The following is a 20,238-nucleotide window of genomic DNA, read 5'->3' on the forward strand; positions in this document are numbered from 1 at the left end:
ATTATTCCCTCCAGGAGTTCCAATTGTTTTCTCCAAGGTAATGAGAGGGTAATAAGAATTCAGTTAAAGTTTAGACTAAAATACCCAAACCTAAAACTCTTGTGCTTTACTGTGGATTTCTCTTAGGCAAGCCCCAATTTATTAATTCCTCTAGGATCTTCTTTTTCCTGAGGAATGACTTGATTTTGCTGGCGCCTCTGCCTAGGATGCCGTTCTTTACCTGCCAATATCCTTCTCATCCCCCAGACCCTGCTCAAATGTCGGCTTTTCTATAAGGCGGGATTTTCGGAGCTGGTGGTCAGGAAGAATCACTCCCTCGTCTGGGCAACCAGAACATGTTACTTATACTTCTCTCGTGTTCTCCTGCACCTCTGGCCAAGATCAAGCACGTGTACCCTGCTACTGAAGCACACATCGCATCTGTCTTATATTACAGCTGGTTGTCTACACCTCTGTCTCCACTACACGGTTAGGAGCAATCTGAGGGCAGGGACCACACTTTATTGATCTATACGGCCACCCTCCCCTCACCCCCTGCTGGGCGCCCAGCACAACGGAGAGGGCACTGGATGCATGTTTCCTCCCGCAGATTTTAAATTCAGAAAACAAGGAAATCCCTTAAGTCAAACTCCGGAACTGCACGGCCCTTGAACCATTTTGATGCGGGTGAGCCAAATCCTGCAGCCCTTGGCTGGTTGAGTGCTTGATGGAAAACAGACTGTTGTGAGGGCTAAGAGGAGAGCTGGGCTTCCTCCTGAAAGAAGAAGGTGGCTGCCCACAGGGTGGTGGTCGTAGATTGCTCCCTGCCAGGAAAGAACCCCCCTCCTGACCTCCTTAATCTCTCTCCCATCTGACACCCCTGCCCCCAGCCCCACTGCTACCACCTTAGTTCAGACTCTCATCACCCTCCACCTTGACTCTTGAATATGCCCCCGACTGGTCTCCCTACCCCGGTACTGCCCCACTCCTCCAGCCACTCACCACTGCCTCTCCAATAGTTTTTAATGCAATTGAAAGCAATTAATTAATACTTAAAACCCCCTGCAGAGGTTGAATAAAATGTGGGGTACGCTTAGCACATGGTACAGGGCTCTCCAGGAGCTGGCCCCTGCCTCTCGCGCCCAACCCACTCACTTCCTCCACCCCAGCCACACCCAGCACTTTGCTGCTCCCCAGATGGACCGAGCTGCCCCATTCCACGTGCCATTTCCTTTGCTGCGAGTGTGGTGGTGCCTTCTGTGTCCATCCTTAGCAGTTGCGATTGTGAGTTAACGATACTCGCAGCTGGCCTTGGCCAAAAGGGGGGCCCTTGGCCCAGGAGGTTATGACACCCCCATCCAGCCCCACCCCCACCCTAAGGGCAGCCCTCGGCCAATGACTGACCAACACGGGGGACCAACTCCGTGTGCAGGTCATGAACCAGAGCTCCCGGTGGCCCAGGCTGATGGCCAACTTAGACCACATCCACGCTGAGCTCTCTGCCCTTGGTTCTTCCCTCACTTTCAGGAATCCGCACCTCAGACTCTGCCTCTAGGGAACCAACCTAACACAGCAATGGTGTCCTTCCCCCATCCTCTCTCTCTCTGGGGCAATTTTCACCCTTCAAATTTCAACTCAGCGGTCTCCTTGCCTATGAATATTGGTCCAGGCAGAATTCACTCATTCATCCAGGAGCCATCAGTTTGGCACTGCTGTGCACCAAGCACCGTGCTAAACGCTGGAATAAAGCATAGGGCTCCTTCCCTAGGAGCTCACAGGCATGTGGCAGAGACAAGTACATAAACAGGTAATAATAACATCATCTGATGAAAGCAACGATAGAGATAAATAGATGCACAGGCACCAGACTCAGCCTGGGGACAGAATCGGGGATGCCCGCAGAGGACGGTGCCCACATCCGGTCCTGAAGGCTGAGTGACGTTGTCCAGTCAAGATGAATTTGGGGCTTGGGAATCAAATACGCCCACTACTAGGTAACTAATAAGGACCTGCCGTAGAGCACGGGGACTCTACTCAGTACTCTGGAATGGCCTATACGGCAAAAGAATCTAAACGAGAGTGGATGTATGTATATGTATAACTGATCCACCTCGCTGTACAGCAGAAACTAACACAACATTGTAACGCGACTATACCCCAATAAAAATTTAAAAAAATATAAACACTACTATATATAAAATAGACAACCAACAAGAACCTACTGTACAGCACAGGAAACTCTACTCAATATCTTGTAATAACCTATAATGGAAGGGAAGATGTAAAAAAAGACTATATATACATGTGTATGTATATATACATGTACACACACACACGCACATATATGTATGTATAACTGAATCACTTTACTGCACCCCTGAAACTAACACAACATTGTAAATTAACTATACTCCAATAAAAATTTAAAACAAAACAAAACAACAACAAAAAATGAAGGAATGAGAGTGAAGAAAAGGGAATCCCAAGAAAAGGGTGTAGCCTGAGCTGAGGCCAAGAGGAGGGGAAATGCCTGATAAATATGAGGAATTACAGCAACTGAATGATGCTGGAGCATAAAATGTGACCTCGGGGATGATGGGAGATGAAGATGGAGAGGCGGGGAGGGCCTGGACCACGGAGGGCCTCGTCTGTAACGTCCCATGAAATCAAGCCTGAAAAAGACTCATTTTTCAAAGAAGAAGCCGCCAGTGATCTTAGTAAGAGAACTTCAGTAGCGTGATGATACCAGAGGCTAGGTCGCAGAGGTTAAACGGCAAACAGGGGATATGGAAGCAGAGATGTCTCTCTCCGGGAGTTTGGTAGGAAAGGGGAGGAGAGGGATTGGTTAGAAGAGGGATTGGATTGAATCGGGGTCAAGGTTTATCTTAGAATGAATATGTTTATGGGTTGAAGAGAAAAGCCCAAGACACAGGAGGGGGAGGAGATGAGAGACAGGCAAGAGCCTGAGAGGGCCAAAAAGAGATGGTGTAGGTGGAGAGTGGCCATGGAGAGGGGAAGAGATACTTCGTTCTCTGGAAAGAGGACAGGAGGTGAAGAGGGCGTGGTGATGGGTCATTTCAGAGACAGCATGGAGGGGGGAAGAGGAAGAGGGAGATCGCGCCTGGTGAGCATAACTTTCTCACCTGGGAGGCCCAGAGACAGAGAGCACAGGTGTGCAAAGTCACCGAGGGAAGCAGAGGCCGTGGGGACTCCCACGAGCCTTGACAACTTGCACGAATAAACTAAAGGCTGAGCACCCAAGGGCTCACGCGTGCTGGCTGGCTTTTCCTCCTGAGTTTCTACGCATTCTCTATTCCTGGCTACTGGGTGTCAACGAGGGGGCGATACCTTGGAGAGGCCATGTGCCTGGATTACAGCTCAAGGCCTTCGAGTCCTGTCACTGCCCAGGAGCACCTGGGAAAGGAAGGCCTCGACGCAGACAGGCCTGCCCAGCTTCTCCCTGTCTCTCAGGCCCCAGGAATGCGGCCTCCATCCCTACATCACTGCCCTGTCTGTCCCTGTGAAACGGAGGGAAAGAGAGAGGCAGAGGAAGGGAGGGGTGGATAAGGATGGATGGAAGAGGCCGGCGCAGAGGAGGAAGAGAGCAGGGCATGGGGATGAGTGGGGGAAATGTGTTTCTAATACTGAAGTATTGGAAATAAGGCAACATATTCGCTTTTCAGTAGCGAGCTTTCCTTTAAACAACTGGCTGTGATTGCTGCTACAGCTGTTCTTCAGCTGTTCTGAGGTCCCCTTCACACCCCCGCCCTGGATCTCCACTGACGTTTCCTTGTCCTAGGACGCCCTTTGCCTCTTTCACGGCCTGGCCAGTGGATGCCTTCAGGGCTCAGGTCTGGATCATCTCTTGCAGAAGCCTTCCCTCCATCCCCCCAGGCGGCTCAGGCAACCTGTTCTCTCATGACACACCCCCCTTCCCCACTGCACGTCACATTTTTCTGGAACTTCATATCACGCTGACGTTCCCTGCAAACACGTCTGTCTCTCCCACTAGACCCTGAGTTCCCTTAGGACAGAAGCCATGTCTGACTCACGTTTCTACCCGAAGGGCTTGGCACAGAACAGCCTGTCAATGCAAGCCCATCAGATGCAACTGAGCCAGAGTGATGCTCAAAGCTTCCCTCTTCTCTCATGGCCACGGGGTGGGCAATCAGTGATAAAACACCAGCTCTGGAAGGTCCTGAGAGCCTTCACCTTGGCCTAGACCATGCAGGACCCGGCTGTGCAGAAGCCTGAGGGAGATGGAGGAGAGAGGCCGTCTCTGTGGAGCTCGGGCTGTAGACGGCTGAGGCGTGGGCTCTGCGGTGCCCAGGAGTGGCTCACCTCTGTCGCTTACCCCTACTCCCTGGCTGGTATAAACATAGCATATTTATTTCTAATTTCCCTCGGCTTGGTGGGTTTCCCCACAACCTCAGTACTGCTTAACGCCGAGAAAGGTCAGAATCACAGAGGGACCCGGTGTCCCAAGGAGTCACTTCCATGTCACCTCCGTTTTTGCAAGCACCAGCAGTGACCCGGGCTCTGTGCTGTGTTTTGCCTGGCGCTTCACCGCGCGCTGTCATTATGACGGCCGTTATTCTTCTCTCAGGGAGAGATGGTGACTAATAATAACATCATGGGAAAAACAAACACAAATCATTGAACAAGCAGATCCTGTAATGCATATTAATAATTCAAAGTAAATGCTAAATCTATCCCCTAGGCCTCAGAAGAAAAGAACCTTCAAGCATCCTGAACTTGGTCTTTCTGTCAAGAGATCTGAAAGCTGTACACTCTTATTCCCAGCTTGGGCATTTTGGACATCTGGTGACCTAGAAAGAAGAGCCCTGGAAAGGGTCCCCCCACCCCTTTAATCAGTTCCTCCTTCATGCCCATGACTCTCTAATTACTCCCTGTTGTAGACTGAATTGTATCCCCCCAAAAGGTATATCGAAGTCTTAACCCCCAGGACCTGTGAACGTGACCTTATTTGGAAATAGGGTCTTTGCAGATGTAATCATTAAGAGGAGATCATGTGGGGAAAGGGTGGGCCCTCAATCCAATGACTAGTGTCCTTAAAAGGAGAGAGAGATTTGGCACAGAGGGACGAAGGCCATGAAAATACGGAGGCAGAGACTGGAGTTATGCTGCCACAAGCCAAGGGTCACCTACAACCACCAGAAGCTGGAGGAAAGCCTGGAATAGAGGCTTCCCTAGGACCTCGGGGGGAGCATGGCCCTGAGGACACCTTGGTTTAGGACTCCTGGCCTCCAGAACTGTAACAGAATAGGTTTCTGCTGTTTCAGGCCACCTAGTCTGTGATGCTTTGTGACAGCAGCCCTAAGAACTAATATACCCTTCCCTCCGCATTTCTTTGTGGGAGGAAGAAACCAGCTGTGTAGTTCTCATGGCTCTCGACTTTAGGCGTGAGTGCCTCTCATGAGACACGCGCCTGGAAGGTGAGCTGACCCAAAGGGAGGGAAACACCTGGTGAGAGAAGAGAATCAGCCACTGGCGAGGAGAGAAGGGAGAGCAGGAAAAAGAACAAGTGTTCATGAAGATCCAGTGTCTATATGTGAAAATAACTGGGTCAGAAAACATGGGTAGCCTCAGATGTCTATATACCTAAACCTTGACAGCGTGTAACACAAGGCAGAAAATACGCTTTCATAGTACACTGGATGGGGCAGGGCCTGTTAACAGATTATACTTTACAAGAAGAAAAAAACCTGAAAGGTAGAAAGGTGGAAAAGTGTTGAATGTCACAGAGATAAGGAACAATATCCAAAATTATAAATCTAAGGGTAGAAATATGTCAGAGGAGGAGCAAAGGAGAAGAGGACAAACAAGATGCAGCCACATGGACAAAATGATTGATGTGTTTGTTTTAACACAATTGATGAAAGTGGAGGAGAGGGAAGTTATTGTAAAGAGCGACTTTGACTATCCGGACATCTGTTGGAAACCTTTTGTGGCTAAAAGCAAGGCATCTGATACACTCCTAACTTGTCCAGGTGGTAATTTCATCTCTCAAAGTGCTAAAGAAGTGACGAGCAGCAAAATAAAAGTCGTAGGAACCTTGGAAGAAAGGGCTTATTATGATATCTCCTTCGTTCATTTGACAAACGCTTTGAGTGTCACAGCACACAGTATATTCATTTAACATAAAGATGGATTATGTGTGGTTCCTGCCCTCAAGGAGTCCACTATGAATATTGAGTGAGCTGGACATGAACATCATGGAAAAATACAGTACGATTAATGCCATAAATGATAGAGGAACCAACTGTTAGGTGAAACACAGAGGGTACCAATGGCAGTTTGGGTAAAATACCCAAGAAAAGGAAGAAGAATGTTCATAGTGAGACTTCCATCTTAGATGCTAAGAAGGCACACTTTCCAGTAAACGTGAAAGGGAGGACAGTTTAAGAAGCTCAGAAACCTCTCTTTGTCAGAGAAGGGGCTTAAAGAAAATTCTAAGGAAGGAAAGAAGTCAGCAGAGTTGCCCAAGGAAGTCTTTAACAGCTCAGAATTTGAAAGGGAATGTATATGAGAGGAAGAGGAATCTCCTTAGAGATAAATTACACCGCAGACCTGGGAGGATGGTGTTAAAAGGTTGACATCCTAAGTCAGCTCCTCCGAAATGCTAAAGCAGTGGCTTGCTGGTGTCCCAAGTGTTGCTCAGGGCGGGCCCTTGGGGGAGGGGTGGCCGGCCTGTGGCTGCAGCTGACATCCTCAGGCTGGACTCGGAGTGCATGGAACTCCTCAGCCCCTACCCGCTCCTGTCTTCGTGGCCAAGGGAGTGAAAAGTAAGAAGACTGCAAGGGAGCCCCAGGGTGCTCCAGATGTAGACAAGACTCCTGAACTCCCAGGTCCCCTGGGAGCGAAAGGGAGACTGAAAGAGGCAGCAGGAGGCCCGAGGAGGCAAATATTTTGATCTCAGCTAAGGGAAGGAGGTGGATTAGACAGCAGTACCACTTATTGACGCCTAGTCCATGCTAGGTGCACATTCTCGTATACACACAGCGACTGTCTGAGGCCGCTCAGTGTAGCCAAGCTGGGACTCCATGTAGGTCTGTGCCGTCTCCAACACACTCAGCTACGACATGAAAGGCACCGTTCCTACAGCTGGCTCTGTTCCTAATTTGGTGCCTGTGACTTGGGTATTTTTCTCTCTGAGGGCCCTGTTTCCTCATCTGTAAGATAAAGTGATGGGAAGTCTCCAGGGCCCCTCTCTGCTCTAACATCCTCTGCTTTTCCTTGGATTCTGGACCTGCCTGGTTCAGCTGCAGCCTGACTTGCTGACCCGGGACCCCTATCCTCACATCCCCACGGCTCCCCTCCTGGGGGCTGGCCTGTGACCGCTCACCAGCACCGTGTGCTTGTAGGCCCTGTGAATCACGACGCTGTAGCCCAACACGGTCACGTCCACCTGCTTGACCCACAAGGCCAGTGACGGGTCCCGGTCCTCGTTCTTGGCTGTGACGACGAACTTGGGGAACGTGTCTGAGCTCGGCCTGCTTCCTGTGGTGCACAAGATGAGCGGGCAGCTGGTCTGGAAGTCAAAAGGGTAGCCGTCAAAGGTCAGGTAGTGGCCGTAGCCCGAGACGATGCAGGAGGCGTCGGTGCGGGCCTGGCAGTAGTAGAGGCCGCCCTCCTCCATGCAGTACTCGTCACCCTTGCAGGGGATGTTTTCACAGTGGACGCTGTTGTCTGTGCCATTGCAGTAGCAGAAGATCTGGCAGTCCAGGTCCACCCAGAAGGTCTCATTGGTGGCAAGTTGGTGTCCCTCAAAGTTGCAGCCACACTCGCTCCGGGGGACGCACTGGCTGCCTTGCAGGGCATAGCCCTCGTCACACTGACACCCCTCGGAGCAGCTGTCCACACAGATGGGGCCCAGTGCCAGGGTCTCACAGGTCTCTGTACACATCATGCACTCCTCGAAATGGCTGTTCTCCGGGCAGTCCAGAGCTGAGGGTGGGTGAGGAGGAGATGGGATTGAGAAAGGGACAGAGGTCAGAGACAGAGTCTGTGTACACTCATTGGTATGCATGGGTGTGTGCATGTGTGTGCACGTGTGGCTGTGCGCACAGTGTGGGGGCACGTGTGTGCGTGCAGGTATATAAGCTGCATGTGACTTATCTGTCCAGCACAGTGAGCTCAGCAAATGCCATGTGATCAGCACCACTGCCATCCTCATTTGGGGTGATCCACAAGGCTCAGCGAGCCCCTCACTCACGTGCTCCTCTAGTGCACTTAGCTTTTCAAGTAGAAGATTCTGAGACGACGGGCCTGTTCTGAGCACCTGCGGCACACCAGGCACTGTTCTAGGCATTTTAGTGTAATTTTCTCAACAATCTGGATGGTAAGGACAGTCATATCACCCCTGTCTTATAAGTGAGGAAACTGAAGTTCAGTGACTTAATCCAGCTGATAAGTACTGGAGAGAGATTCGAATCTGCGTCTCCCGACTCTGAGTCTCCTGACTCAAAGACTCCGGAAAGAGAGTCCTGGAAGGAACAAGTGCTCTGAGGCTGTAGAGACCTGTGGGTACCGTCTCTGAGCTTCAGTTTCTTCTCTTATTAAATAAGGACAGTACTTACCTAGGACTGCTGTTCTGAGGATTAATAACCTAATATATCAAGCCCACAGTAGGGTCTCAATAAACACTGCACCCTTTCCCTTCTTACACTTCCCTCCATTACAGATAGGTTTCATGGAGGTGTTTCTACTCTACACGTTGGACCTTCCCTGTGTCTTTCATCCCTCTGCTCCTGGTGTCCTCTGACCCCTTCCACCTCCTCACTGACCTCAGCACATGGTCCTGCCCACCTCCTTTATTCACACCCTTTGCCCCTCCTGCATGGCCTTCACAGAGCCAAATCCTACCCATCCTCCCGGTTTCATTTCAAGTCACTCTTCTGCCCAGAAGCCTTCCTTGATAGATCAAGACTGTGCGTCAGTAAGCACAGCACATACAATAAAGGCACATGCGGCTCACCATGGAATTCCGTGTAACTTCCCAGGTCTCTTTATTATTTTTGTTTGTCAAAACTTGACATGAGCCGGGATGAACTCAGGAATACAGAAGAAATCTACCCACAGGTCTGTGTTCTCTAAAGATCTGTGAACGTCGTCACCGTCTCCTGGGAGTTTAAGATCTTGCCTTTAAGGCTTTCTTTAGGTCTTATGCATACGATCACTCCTTAAGAGGGTTTTATAATCCAAGGACACAAAGGACACTGTAGAGAAATTGCATGGCAATAATAGTTCCGCCCACAAGTACCAGCTCAACAGTTCTGCCCTATGGACTGAAAGCCAATCTTTTTTCCCTCTGGGCTAAAGGACTGTCTCCACCTCCACTGACTAGTTGTAGGCTAGTTCGGCACTGATTAAATATGTCTGTATAGAGCGATTTTCACATTTGTCTCTAAATTATGAACGTTATAACACTGACTGCAGGTTTATGGTGATAGCAAATAACATGACTTATTTAAATGGCTCTCGTTTTATGACTTATCGTGTTGTCTGAATGTGTCTGAAAGTCTGGAACATGCAGACATGAAGGAATAAAACTTCCCCTGGCTCCTGAAATGCCTCTGAAATTACTTAATTGGGCAGCCTGGCTCTGCCAGCGAGAGCTGGTTAAAAATATCTGAACACAGAAGCAGTGGTTGCCTCTCTCCAGGTCCAAAGAAGATTGTGTTCCTGATTTGCAGCTGTCACTCAATCCAATCCCCACTCTGCAAAACCCTGACCAGATTAACCCCTTAGTACCCAGAGACTTGATTAATCAAGTGTGAGCCCTGGCCCTCCACCCGAGGAAGCCACGCTCCACGTGGCTGCTTCCGTCCACAAGTCTCTCTCTAAAAAAGGCACTTATGAGCGTTTGCTCCAGCTCTTCAGGCCCCGATGAAGGATGGGGAGAAGTGATTCTCAGCAGGCATCGCACACGGAAAAAGAGGGAATCACTGTCATCCCGCCACACTTCCTTCGCATGAGCCATGCCACCAAGCTGTGCTTTGTGCAGTACAAAAAAACAAACCACAGACACTTCCTGCTGGGTAGGAGTTCATAGTCTAAAAGCAGGCACAGACATGGCCTGGCAACAAAACGGATTTGGTATGGGGCAGACTCTGTAATCCCGTAACGTGAATGAACTGTAACTAGAAAGTTGAGTACAGGAGCAGGGGCAGAGATCAGTTTAGACGAGCTAGAGGTGGGGCAAAAGAGGATGTGGGAAGTGGGTTAAAGAGAAGCCTTTGAGAAAGCATTCTAAGGTCCCACTAGATGTGGTGGCCAGTAGGAACCTTGGAGCCTCCCTCCCTTTAGGTGACTTTATGAAAAGAGCATGCTTCCAGAATTCCACCTGCAGATTCACAGCCTCTGTTACTAATCCCCCCCGTGTGGCTAGGGTCACCAGGGATATAACCGCCCAACTCTGAGATGATATTCCATATGCTCCTCTGGACTTCCGGTGCTCAGAAACCAGAGCATTATTTTTAAATAACGATATGTGGCGGGCGGGGGGGAAGGCGCAGGGGATATTCTTAGCTCTGTCTAAGATGTTACTATTGCAAAGGCTTAGAGGCAAGGTAAGGATACCCCAATAGCAATGGGTAAGCCTCACTCAGACCATAGCTTCTAATAACATTCCCCAGCAAAATGAATCATGATTTTTCGGAGTGATGGTTGATTCTAGGCTGGGGCAGGGAAGGTTAAGAGGTGATGTGAAGCATCTCGTTAATCTAGAAAGTAAGAAAACGACAGAGGCATAGCCGAAGGACGTAGGAGGCAACTGGAAGGGGCACCCACAGGCCAAATCTGTCATAATGTTAAAGCCAAAATAACAAATGCGATATGAAACACGAACCATTGAAACAAACAGGAATCTGTGTGTCCATGTTGATAAGATAGATAGATGATTGAGGTAAATAAATAGATGGATGGATGGGTGGATGGATGATAGATAGGGGACAGGCAGGCAGAAGAGACAGGAGGGCTCTTGCTTACAGTAAAATGACATCTGCTGACGGGTACAAGTGGAGAGAGTGCTGGAGCTGTAAACTGTCAGCATGTAATCGTCATGCTGAAGATCAGTACAAGCAAAAGTCCTCAGTGGGCACTAAGCCGAGGAGGGGATTGTGATGACACGCAGCACGCTGCATGGCCTTAAAGTACTTCCCCACAGACTGCTCATCCGTCACAAGACAGAAACGTAGCGACACAGAGTGGTGATATTTGACAACCCCTGACCAGGGGATCGATGTGCCCATCACCAGCGAGAGGAGGCTGAACAGAGTGTGCCCCACATGTGACCTGATACCATGAGGAAAACATGCCTCTCCTAGGCAGGGGGCTGGGTGGGATGTAGAGCAGAACCCAGCCATGGCGAAGCATCAAATCCAAATGGAGGGCCATTCTATTTCAAAAGGGGGGAGACTGTAATCTTTAAAAATGACAAGATCATAAGAGACAAAGAAGCTAAGGAATTGTTCCAGACTTAAGGAGACCAAAGAGACATGACAGCTAAATGCCCCATGTGGTCGCGGACTAGATCTGCACTGAGGGGTAGGGGAAAGCCATAAAGGACACGACTGGGTCAACGGGCAAAATTGAAGTGGATATTAAGTTATCGCCTCCGTGTTAAATTTCCTGAACTCAGTAACTGTACTGGGCTGTGAATGAGCGTCTTGATTCTAAGGAAATATACACTTAACGTATTTAGGGGCAAAGGCGTATGATGTCTGCAACTTCCCTTCACACAGAGAGTCAGTGAGAGAGAGTGACAAAGCAAACAGGGCAAAATGCTGACAACACGTCATCTGGGTAAAAGCTCTATAGATAGTCTTGTAACCCTTCTGTAACTTCAAAATTATTTCAAAATAAAAAGTTAAAGAAATAAACAAACTTAGGCAGGAAGAAATATAATGGAAGAGACATAACCAGATGTAAAGGATGGAATCTCAGTGGTAGCCCTGGTCTTCGTGAGGGCCCACCTTCTTGGTGGGGAAGGGGTGGGAGATGTGGTCCAGGTGGGGCAGTCCTGCCTCCAGGCCTGGGTCCCGCCCTCAGCCACTTCTCCTTCTACCCTTCCATTTACTCCTCCCCCTGGGCTCGCCCAGAACCGAGGGGATTATATGTCTCATCTTCCCGGCAATTATTCTCATTACTATAAGTACTGCTGAGAGGGGTCAGATACTCTAGGCGCAAAATGAACAACCAGGCCCATGGGACTCTCTCAAGAACCACTGTCAGGTTTGCCCTGGGGAGCGGGGCTAATCTCTACTCCGGGAAAGGCACCCTGACGGATCACCATGTGCTGAAATGAATGGGGTCCTGCCTTGCCAAGAGAGAAGGCGCCCACTGAGACATCACAAAGATTTCCGGTCCTTTGACATGACGTGTTCCCTCTGCTAGACATAACGAAGGGTCAATAGCTAATTGTTCTACAACGAAGAGGGACTGTGTGATTAGAAACAACGATAAAGATGCGCAATAGTCTGGCCTGGGGGGACGAGCCTTCCAGGGGACACATCAGACTAGGGGAGATGCACAGGGTTAATGAGATTGTCCTCGAGTGCGATTGCGGTCTCGGTTATCAATGCCCCGCCCCGGCCGGCCGCCCCCATGGCGTCACCCGAACTCACGGCAGAAGTCGTGGGTCCTCCAGGGCTGCACCTCCACGTCGGCGTTCTTGCAGGCGCTCGCGTACCGGGCCACAGAGTCACAGAGCTCGGACTCGTTGCCCCCGCTCTGGCACAGGCGGAAGAGGCAGGTGCGGTAGTAGGCGGTGACGTTGACCACGCCGTGACACTCCAGGAAGGAGCTGTTGGAGGGGTCGTTGATGATGCCGCACATGGAACGGCTGCGGTAAAATTTCAGCAGCTCTGAGTCGTTGCCGCAGGCCTTCAGCAGGTCCCCACACTCCCCGTTGCAGATCTCCTCGAAAGTGGTCCAGCTTTCCAGGAACACCGCCAGGTTGTCCGTGCACTTGCCATTGGGGAGACAGAACTCCTCGCTGACGTTCGCGTTGAAGAAGCCACACAAGCCCCCCGTGCAGTTGAAGTAGGCGGTGGAGAGCCGGATGTACAGCAGACCCACGTCTGAGTATTGCACGGTCACGACACCCTTGGACTCGACGGTTGTGCTGTTTTTGTTTCGATAAATTTCCAGCTTCCCCGAAGGATGGAAAAAAGGCAGTTCCACTTCCTGACTGTTCACCTGAAAATTCAAATCGCTATCATCAGTTCCAGATACACACAGGGTGCCCACAATTTCCTAAGCTGTGAATAAAGACGTGGCTCTGCCCCATGACTAGCCCTTGGAGTAAGGTTGAGAAGCTGACAGTGTGCGGAAACCACACAGACATCAACTGTTTTTTTCATGGGCATCTTTGTTTCTTTCTTTCCAGCCTCTTCTGATCCAACACATTTGCTGTTTGTGTGTGTGTGAGACCCTAAGCTAGTTCCAAACAAAACTGAAGTGTGAGCAACAGTCACCGTAGACGTGTGGCTTCCTCCTGTCCCCGACGTCCTGCCTTCTTCTTCTCCCTTCAAATTTTACTTTTCCTGTGTCTCAGCCCCTTGGAAGCACACAGTATATATCTAATTATCTAGCTGTCCATCCACCTATCTACCTATTATTATTTTGATAAATTAATTTCTGCCAGTGTGTCAATGGGAATAAAAACACAGCCCTTTCGGTTTGTGGATGTATGCTTTATTCACTGCATTGACTTTTGCTTTCTAAATTAGATGTCATGTGATATTATGAAATGCACATGGCACTGGGAGGAGGGAGATCTGCTCCTCCCTCACCCTCCATCACCCCCGCTCTGCCACCTTCCAGCTGTCAGGCCCACAGCCCTCATTTAGCCCTTTGGGAGCCTCATGTGAAAACAAGGAGTTGCACTCGATGATGCCCAAGATTCCTTCTTACTAATGATCTGTGAGTCTGCACGCTTAGTGATGGGCATTTCAGACCAAGACAGCAGGGCGTGAGGCACCATGGCAGGCACCCCTTGTGCTACTCCACACGGATTCCCATCTACAGGTAAGAGATGCAGCATGGTACAGGGTAAAGAGCACAGACTCTGGAGCCAGCTGACCCAGGCTTGAATCCCACTTTTAGGGCTGTGTGTCCCGGGGGAAGTTACTTAACCTCTCTGTGCCTCTGTTTTCTCATCTGTAGAATGAGAATAATGATGTTATCTACCTCTTAGGATGAATGTGATACCGCTTAGGCTAGTGCTTGGCACACAGTAAGCATCCTATAAGTATCTGCTACTCTGGCGAGCTAGTTCTGCTCTAATTCGAGGAATTCCAGCTTCACTCCAGGTCTCCACCTGATGGACTTTTATTTGGTGCTGACAGTTAGAAAATGCTCCCATTTCGGAGTCATTGCCTTCCTAGGATCCGCTCACGGTCAGAGGCAGCCAGGCAAGCCTGAAGAGCGCGGCTCCTTCGCTTGGCGGGACTCATCAGAAAAGTCTCCAAGGCCACAGGGGTCTTACCTTGACCTCCGAAGCCCCGATGCCTCCTATCTTGACCTCCTGGTCGGCCACCAGGATCCGGAGACCCCGCAGCCAAGCAGGCCCTGCGTCCGGCTTCTTCTTGTTGATGTCGATTTCCAAGTACTCTGGCCGCTCAGGGCAGGTCTTGAGGAGCGTGTAGGAGAACTCGACGGGGAAGGGGTAGGCGGCGCCGTCAAAGGTGTGCAGCACCTGGTTCTGGCTGAGCAGGCACACGGTCTCCCGCTTGGGGAAGCAACCCTGGTAGCCGTTCTCCACTGTGCACACCTCCTCGCCACGGCACGTCTTGTTGAAGCAGTACACGTCGCCGCCCTCCTCACACAGGCACTGCACCGTGCAGTTGGCCGTGGCCCAGAAGAACTCGCCCATGGCGTAGTAGTGGCCGTCGAAGTCACAGCCGCACTTGTGCAGCGGAACGCACTGGCTGGTGCTGAGGACAAAGCCTGCGTTGCACTCGCAGCCCTCCGTGCAGGGCGTGGCGCAGGTGTGGGAGGCCGTCAGATCGGAGCACGTGTCCGGGCAGCTGCTGGTACACACGGAGTAGTGGCTGAAGCTCGGGCACTGCACCATGGACACTGACGTAGGGGAGAGGAGAGAGCGTGACAAGGTGAATGACCCAGGGGCTAACCGGCCAGATCCACCACGCACGGGGGCCTGGAGGAAGAACGCTCCTTCTGGACCAGTTGGCACCTGGAGGGAAGGCCGAGCCACCACTCACTGGGGGAAGGGAGACTGAGGGTGTGCGAGGGGCGCAACTGCTTTGGTAGTAACTACTGATGGAGCAGGATCTCGCTGGATCATCCTGACTGAAATAAAACTTCAGGTTCCCATCCTAACTAGACTCGACTGATCATGCAATACAGGTTTAGTACTGGGTGAATTACAACCATCGAGATGGTTTAAGATCTTCAACTGATGGGCATATAAGTTGGTCTGACTTTAAAGAACATGGCCCATTCCTAGGAGGAAATAAATCCAACTCACAGGAGAAATGAAAAATCTAACTCTTAGAGGAGGAATTTGAAAAAGTGAACTTTCAAACAGGGACCAAAGAAGACTGTGAAAATGAATTCTCTGGGATATTAAAAATAAGAAAGAACCTTAGCTATCTGAAAAGAACCTGTGTGCCTATTCCCCCAGGAGACTGAACTGGAACTGGATGCCTTCTGAAGGCCCTTCTTGCCTTGGAAAGCTTCGATTCTTATTTTAAGAACATCTGAGTCTGGTTTGAGTCTGGTTGACCCCAACAGGCGGAGACTCGAGAGACTGGTAGACGAGTTCTCTGAATTAAATACAATTCATCCCACTAAAATGAGAGACAGCGAGAGGAACGTGGAGGGTAGGATAGTAGTACCACTAGAAAAAAAATAGCCATTATAGGCAAACAATTAGGTAATTGGATGCTCTTGGATTGCACAAGGATCAAAGAGAAGTCATATTCAATCTCAACTTGAATCAGGATATGGATACTCCAGGCATGATAGAGGCTGGCCAGTCCACACACACAAAAACATTTAAATATACTGTCTTTTAGTAGCTTGATCAATTCTCTAAGAATTGATTCTGATACATATTGATTTATATGAATCCAACCTATACAGATAGGAAAAAATTGCCCTCTGGCCTTGGAACTGAAAGAAACTTTTAAATCTCACCTCCATAGCACTCTCAAATGCACGGATAATAATTTTCGGTTTACTCATATGGAGAAAACCAAGGACCAGGAAAGAAACAAAATTCCAAGAAGCAATTTGGTTTTTCGTTTGCTCGTTTTTAACATTTACATAACTAGGAAAAGTGAGAGAGATGTAAGTTGTATAGAAGGAAGACATAAGATAGCTAAATTGTTCCAAACGCTCAATCCAAAAGTGTAATTCCAAGGGGACAGCTGGATTTCCCACACTTTGGGGGCTTTTTTCCTCACCACCCGGCATTTTAGAACAAGGCCTCTTTCCGGGTCTGCTACCTGCCCTGTCTACTGCCCCTTTTGGACCAGCTGAAATGCTCTAGAGTAGGATTCACAGAACCTGAAGGTAGAGAGGAAACATCCAAGGACAAAAATGCCATGGGTTCCATCTGGGAGGTGCATTCCTCTCCCAAAGGCTGCTCTTGATTCCCCAGGCCAGTGTCCACATGTCCCCAACAGCTGTGGGGACAGCCACCTCCAGTTCAGAAACGGCCCCCTCCCTGCTCAACTCTGCCCGGGCCACCCCTGCTAAGGGCCCTCTTCCGGCCACGCATTCCGTGTCTCCTGACCACGGATGCCCATCAGTGGTTTCTCGTTTTCTGGCCACAGTACTGGGTGAGGAGAAAGGTCAAGATGCTTTTACAGTTCGTTCTTTATCATTTGCTATATTTCAACCTCACCCTGACTCTCGGGCAGTGTGTCTTAACAGGGAGCTCTCCGAGGAGCCCCGAAACCCTCTCCCGGCCCCCCTGCACAGGCGTGGCCTTCCGTGTGGACAGGATGCCAGCTTACCACACCCAGTCTGGATTCGCCAGTCTCCAATCGGAATGCCCTGGGCTTGGCACACGAGGGCGTAGGCCTGGATGGCCTGACACAGAAGTGTCCCGTTGTCCCTCACGCTGCATAGGTCATACACGCAGCTGTGCACGAAGGCCATGGGGTCCACGACAGTGCCACACTCCCACAGGGGGCCGTCGGTCTTGTTGAGGAAGCCGCAGTAGTCGGGGCCAAAGTAGAGGGCTTCAGTGGCCGTGTCACACTGGGTGCAATTATCCACGCAGCCCGAGTCACACTTCCAGTCGGCGTGGTAGACCCGCCAGCTCTCTCCCAGGTCTAGGATTGACATGGCTGGCCTGCCGTCGGGGCGCAGGAAATCATCCAGAGGGTTTTTGTTGTAGTTCCCACAAAGCCCGCAAGTGGAGTTGATGTAGGAGCCTGGGATGGAGATGGAGGCGTAGTGCTGGCCGTCAAACGTCACTAAGAGCCCAAAATCCGTTTCCACAGCAGTAGACATGCCACTCTGGTAGACTTTCACCGCCCCCAAGTCTAAGGTGACGGGCAAAGAAGCCACTAGGTCATTAACCTGCCAACAACAGCAATAGTAAAAAGGCAGGTGAGCAGGGGCCAGGGCAGTGGGTCCAGCTGAGGTCAGGAAAGGGGGGAGGGATGGAGGGACTCAGCGCCACAGAGAGAGTGGCCCCCAAAAGGCTTGGGTGCCAGCGGGCTTGCCTCCCAGGAAGGCAGAGGCCCCAGAACCTTCGAGAGCAGGCCGGCGTTTGAGTTGTGACAGACGTGCATTGCTTAGTGCCACTCTAAACCCCTCTGGGGACCAGGGGCTTGTCAACACTTCCCGGCTGGCTCTTGGGCCAGCTTCACGTCTTTTCTTGAAAGACTAGTTACCTGGCTTTTCCCCCTTTCTCCTCGAAATCCATTCTTTAAGTCTCAGCTTAAGGCACATACTTTCCATGACCCCCTCGCTGCCCTTAGCACCCCAACCCCTCCTCCCAGCTGGAAGGTGCTCTACAAACTGTCCCCACCATCGAGTTTTGAGGCTGCCCTGGTGTTATTCTCTGAGTGTTTCACCTTGTCACTTCCTGATACCAGGCCTATGTCATACCATCGTTCAACACAACAAATTTGAACACCTACTGGGTACCAGGCACGATGTTAGGTGCTGAGAAATAAAGAATAAAAAAAGTAATTGTCTCTGCCCGTTATGAGGTCTCGGTCTACTGAGGAAGAGGGACACAAATTGATATTTATGACATACAGTTTTAAATATGTGTTCATAGGTGATGCAGTGATGCAGTGGGAGAACGGTACCTGACCACTGATGCAGCCTGGGGACGGGGCGGGGGGTCATATAGGCTTTTTAGGAGCAGTTAAGTCTGACCTGGGTCTTTAGAGATAAAACAGAAGCAGCCAGAGGAAGAGTAGGGGGCAGAGAATTCCAGGACAAGTGAATAAAATCACGTGGTTAGAAGTAGCTGCATGAGAATAGGGACAGTCATGGGGTGTCACTGTACTGCAGAGGGAAGGGGACGGGCGGCTGGAGAGGGAGCTGGACACAGGCAGAGTCCATTCATTCAGTAGATGTCAACTCAGCCCTTTCTGTGTGTCAAGCTCTGTTCTAAGAGTTGGGGATTAGCAATGAGTGAAACGGACGAAAATTCCTGCCTCTTGGAACTGTCTATTCCTCTTCAGGAGACCAACAGCAAACAAAACCAATATGTAAAATACATAACAGCATCAGAAAAGTGTTCTGCAGGAAAATAAAGCTGGGAATGTGGATCCAAAGTGCTAGGGAAGAGGGTTTCTAATTTTAGACAGGAGGGTCGAGGAAGACCCCACGGGGAGGGGGATATTTGAGATGAGGAAGAAGCCTTGCAGTTATCTGGGGTGAGAGTGGCTTACGCAGAGGGGACGGCCAGGCCCTGGGGTGGAGCGTGCTGGGCGCTGGGTTCGCACGGGCCAGTGTGGCCGGAGCGGAGAGCCAGGAGCAGGCAGTGGTCAGGGAGGGCAGAGAGATAAGAGCAGCCAGAACAGGCACGGCCTTGTCAGCCATTGTAGAGACTTTGGCTGTGACTCTGAGGGAAGCCGAGAGCGAAGAGAGCGCCCAGAGCAAAAGATCGACATGATCTGACTTCCGTTTTGGAAGAATTGCTCTGAATTCTGTGTTGGGAACAGATCTTGGAGGGCCTTTGAAGCATGTTTTTAAGAGAAAACAAAACGCCACAAAAACAAAAACAACAACTTGGATTTCTCTTCTGTAGGAAGAGCTCCGAAAAGTTTTAAGTAAGAGAATGATGTGGTCGGACTTGTGTTTAAAAAAGTCCACTCTGGCCGGTACGAAGGGTATATTGAAGTAGGTGGAGATTAGAAACAGAGAAATCAGGCGGGCAACTGGTGCTGGAGGCCAGGGCTGATGAGGGCGAGGCCTGACCTGCACCCAGACGTGGAGGAGGGACAGCTCGTGGTGGACACTCCACAGGGCCTGGGGCTTTTTGCTGGGGGGAGTGAGAAATGGGGGAAGAATCAAGAGTGAGTCCCACAGGAATGAAGACGAAGACGTAGAGAATGGACTTGAGGACATGGGGAGGGGGAAGGGTAAGCTGGGACGATGTGAGAGAGTGGCATGGACATATATACACTACCACATGTAAAATAGATGGCTAGTGGGAAGCAGCCGCATAGCACAGGGAGATCAGCTCGGTGCTTTGTGACCACCTAGAGGGGTGGGATAGGGAGGGTGGGAGGGAGACACAAGAGGGAGGAGATATGGGGATATATGTATATGTATAACTGATTCACTTTGTTATAAAGCAGAAACTAACACACCATTGTAAAGCAATTATACTCCAATAAAGATGTTAAAAAAAAAAAGAGTGAGTCCCATGTGTAAGTGGCTTGATAAGCCTCCAACAGAGAGTTAGTTTTCTTCTTTTTCACCCTTAATGTGCCTGGCATCTCTAGACATCACTTTTGAGGGCTGGAATGGATGGTTAGTCCTAGAACAGCCCTGGTAGGCTGACTGTAAGTGCACGTCCAGGCTGCCCTGCACCTGTACCGATTTCTGGCACACAGGAAGATCAAGGGTCTTTAGTGCCACCATTGCTGCAACTCTCTGGGTTGTCTAGGAAGTGAGACAATAGACTGTCCAAGCATCGCTCCCAAGGTTTACCATGGCTAATGGCATGTGCAATTCTCTGTCCCTAGAAATTAGTATGACTTATGGGGGAAGGGAACAAAAAAACAGGCTTGA

At 50.2% G+C, this 20,238-nt stretch overlaps 1 protein-coding gene across 11 annotated transcripts in view; it reads right to left on the bottom strand.

Moving 5' to 3' along the window:
• The window catches only part of TECTA (tectorin alpha), an 85,741-nt gene that overhangs the window by 32,402 nt on the left and 33,101 nt on the right, over positions 1-20,238 (bottom strand). For all 11 annotated transcript variants that reach the window (XR_004351127.1, XR_004351128.1, XM_032640624.1 and 8 more), the window contains 4 exons: positions 16,989-17,559; positions 14,492-15,084; positions 12,627-13,200; positions 7,346-7,947 (listed from right to left, as the gene is read on the bottom strand). Coding sequence is in view for 9 of the 11 variants with exons in the window: in XM_032640624.1 (XP_032496515.1) it covers positions 7,346-7,947; positions 12,627-13,200; positions 14,492-15,084; positions 16,989-17,559 (2,340 nt within the window). In the remaining 2 variants the exon portion in view is untranslated. The remainder of the gene's footprint in view (positions 1-7,345; positions 7,948-12,626; positions 13,201-14,491; positions 15,085-16,988; positions 17,560-20,238) is intronic.

This window comes from Phocoena sinus, chromosome 8 (genome assembly GCF_008692025.1).
Source record: "Phocoena sinus isolate mPhoSin1 chromosome 8, mPhoSin1.pri, whole genome shotgun sequence".
Taxonomy (NCBI): domain Eukaryota; kingdom Metazoa; phylum Chordata; class Mammalia; order Artiodactyla; family Phocoenidae; genus Phocoena; species Phocoena sinus.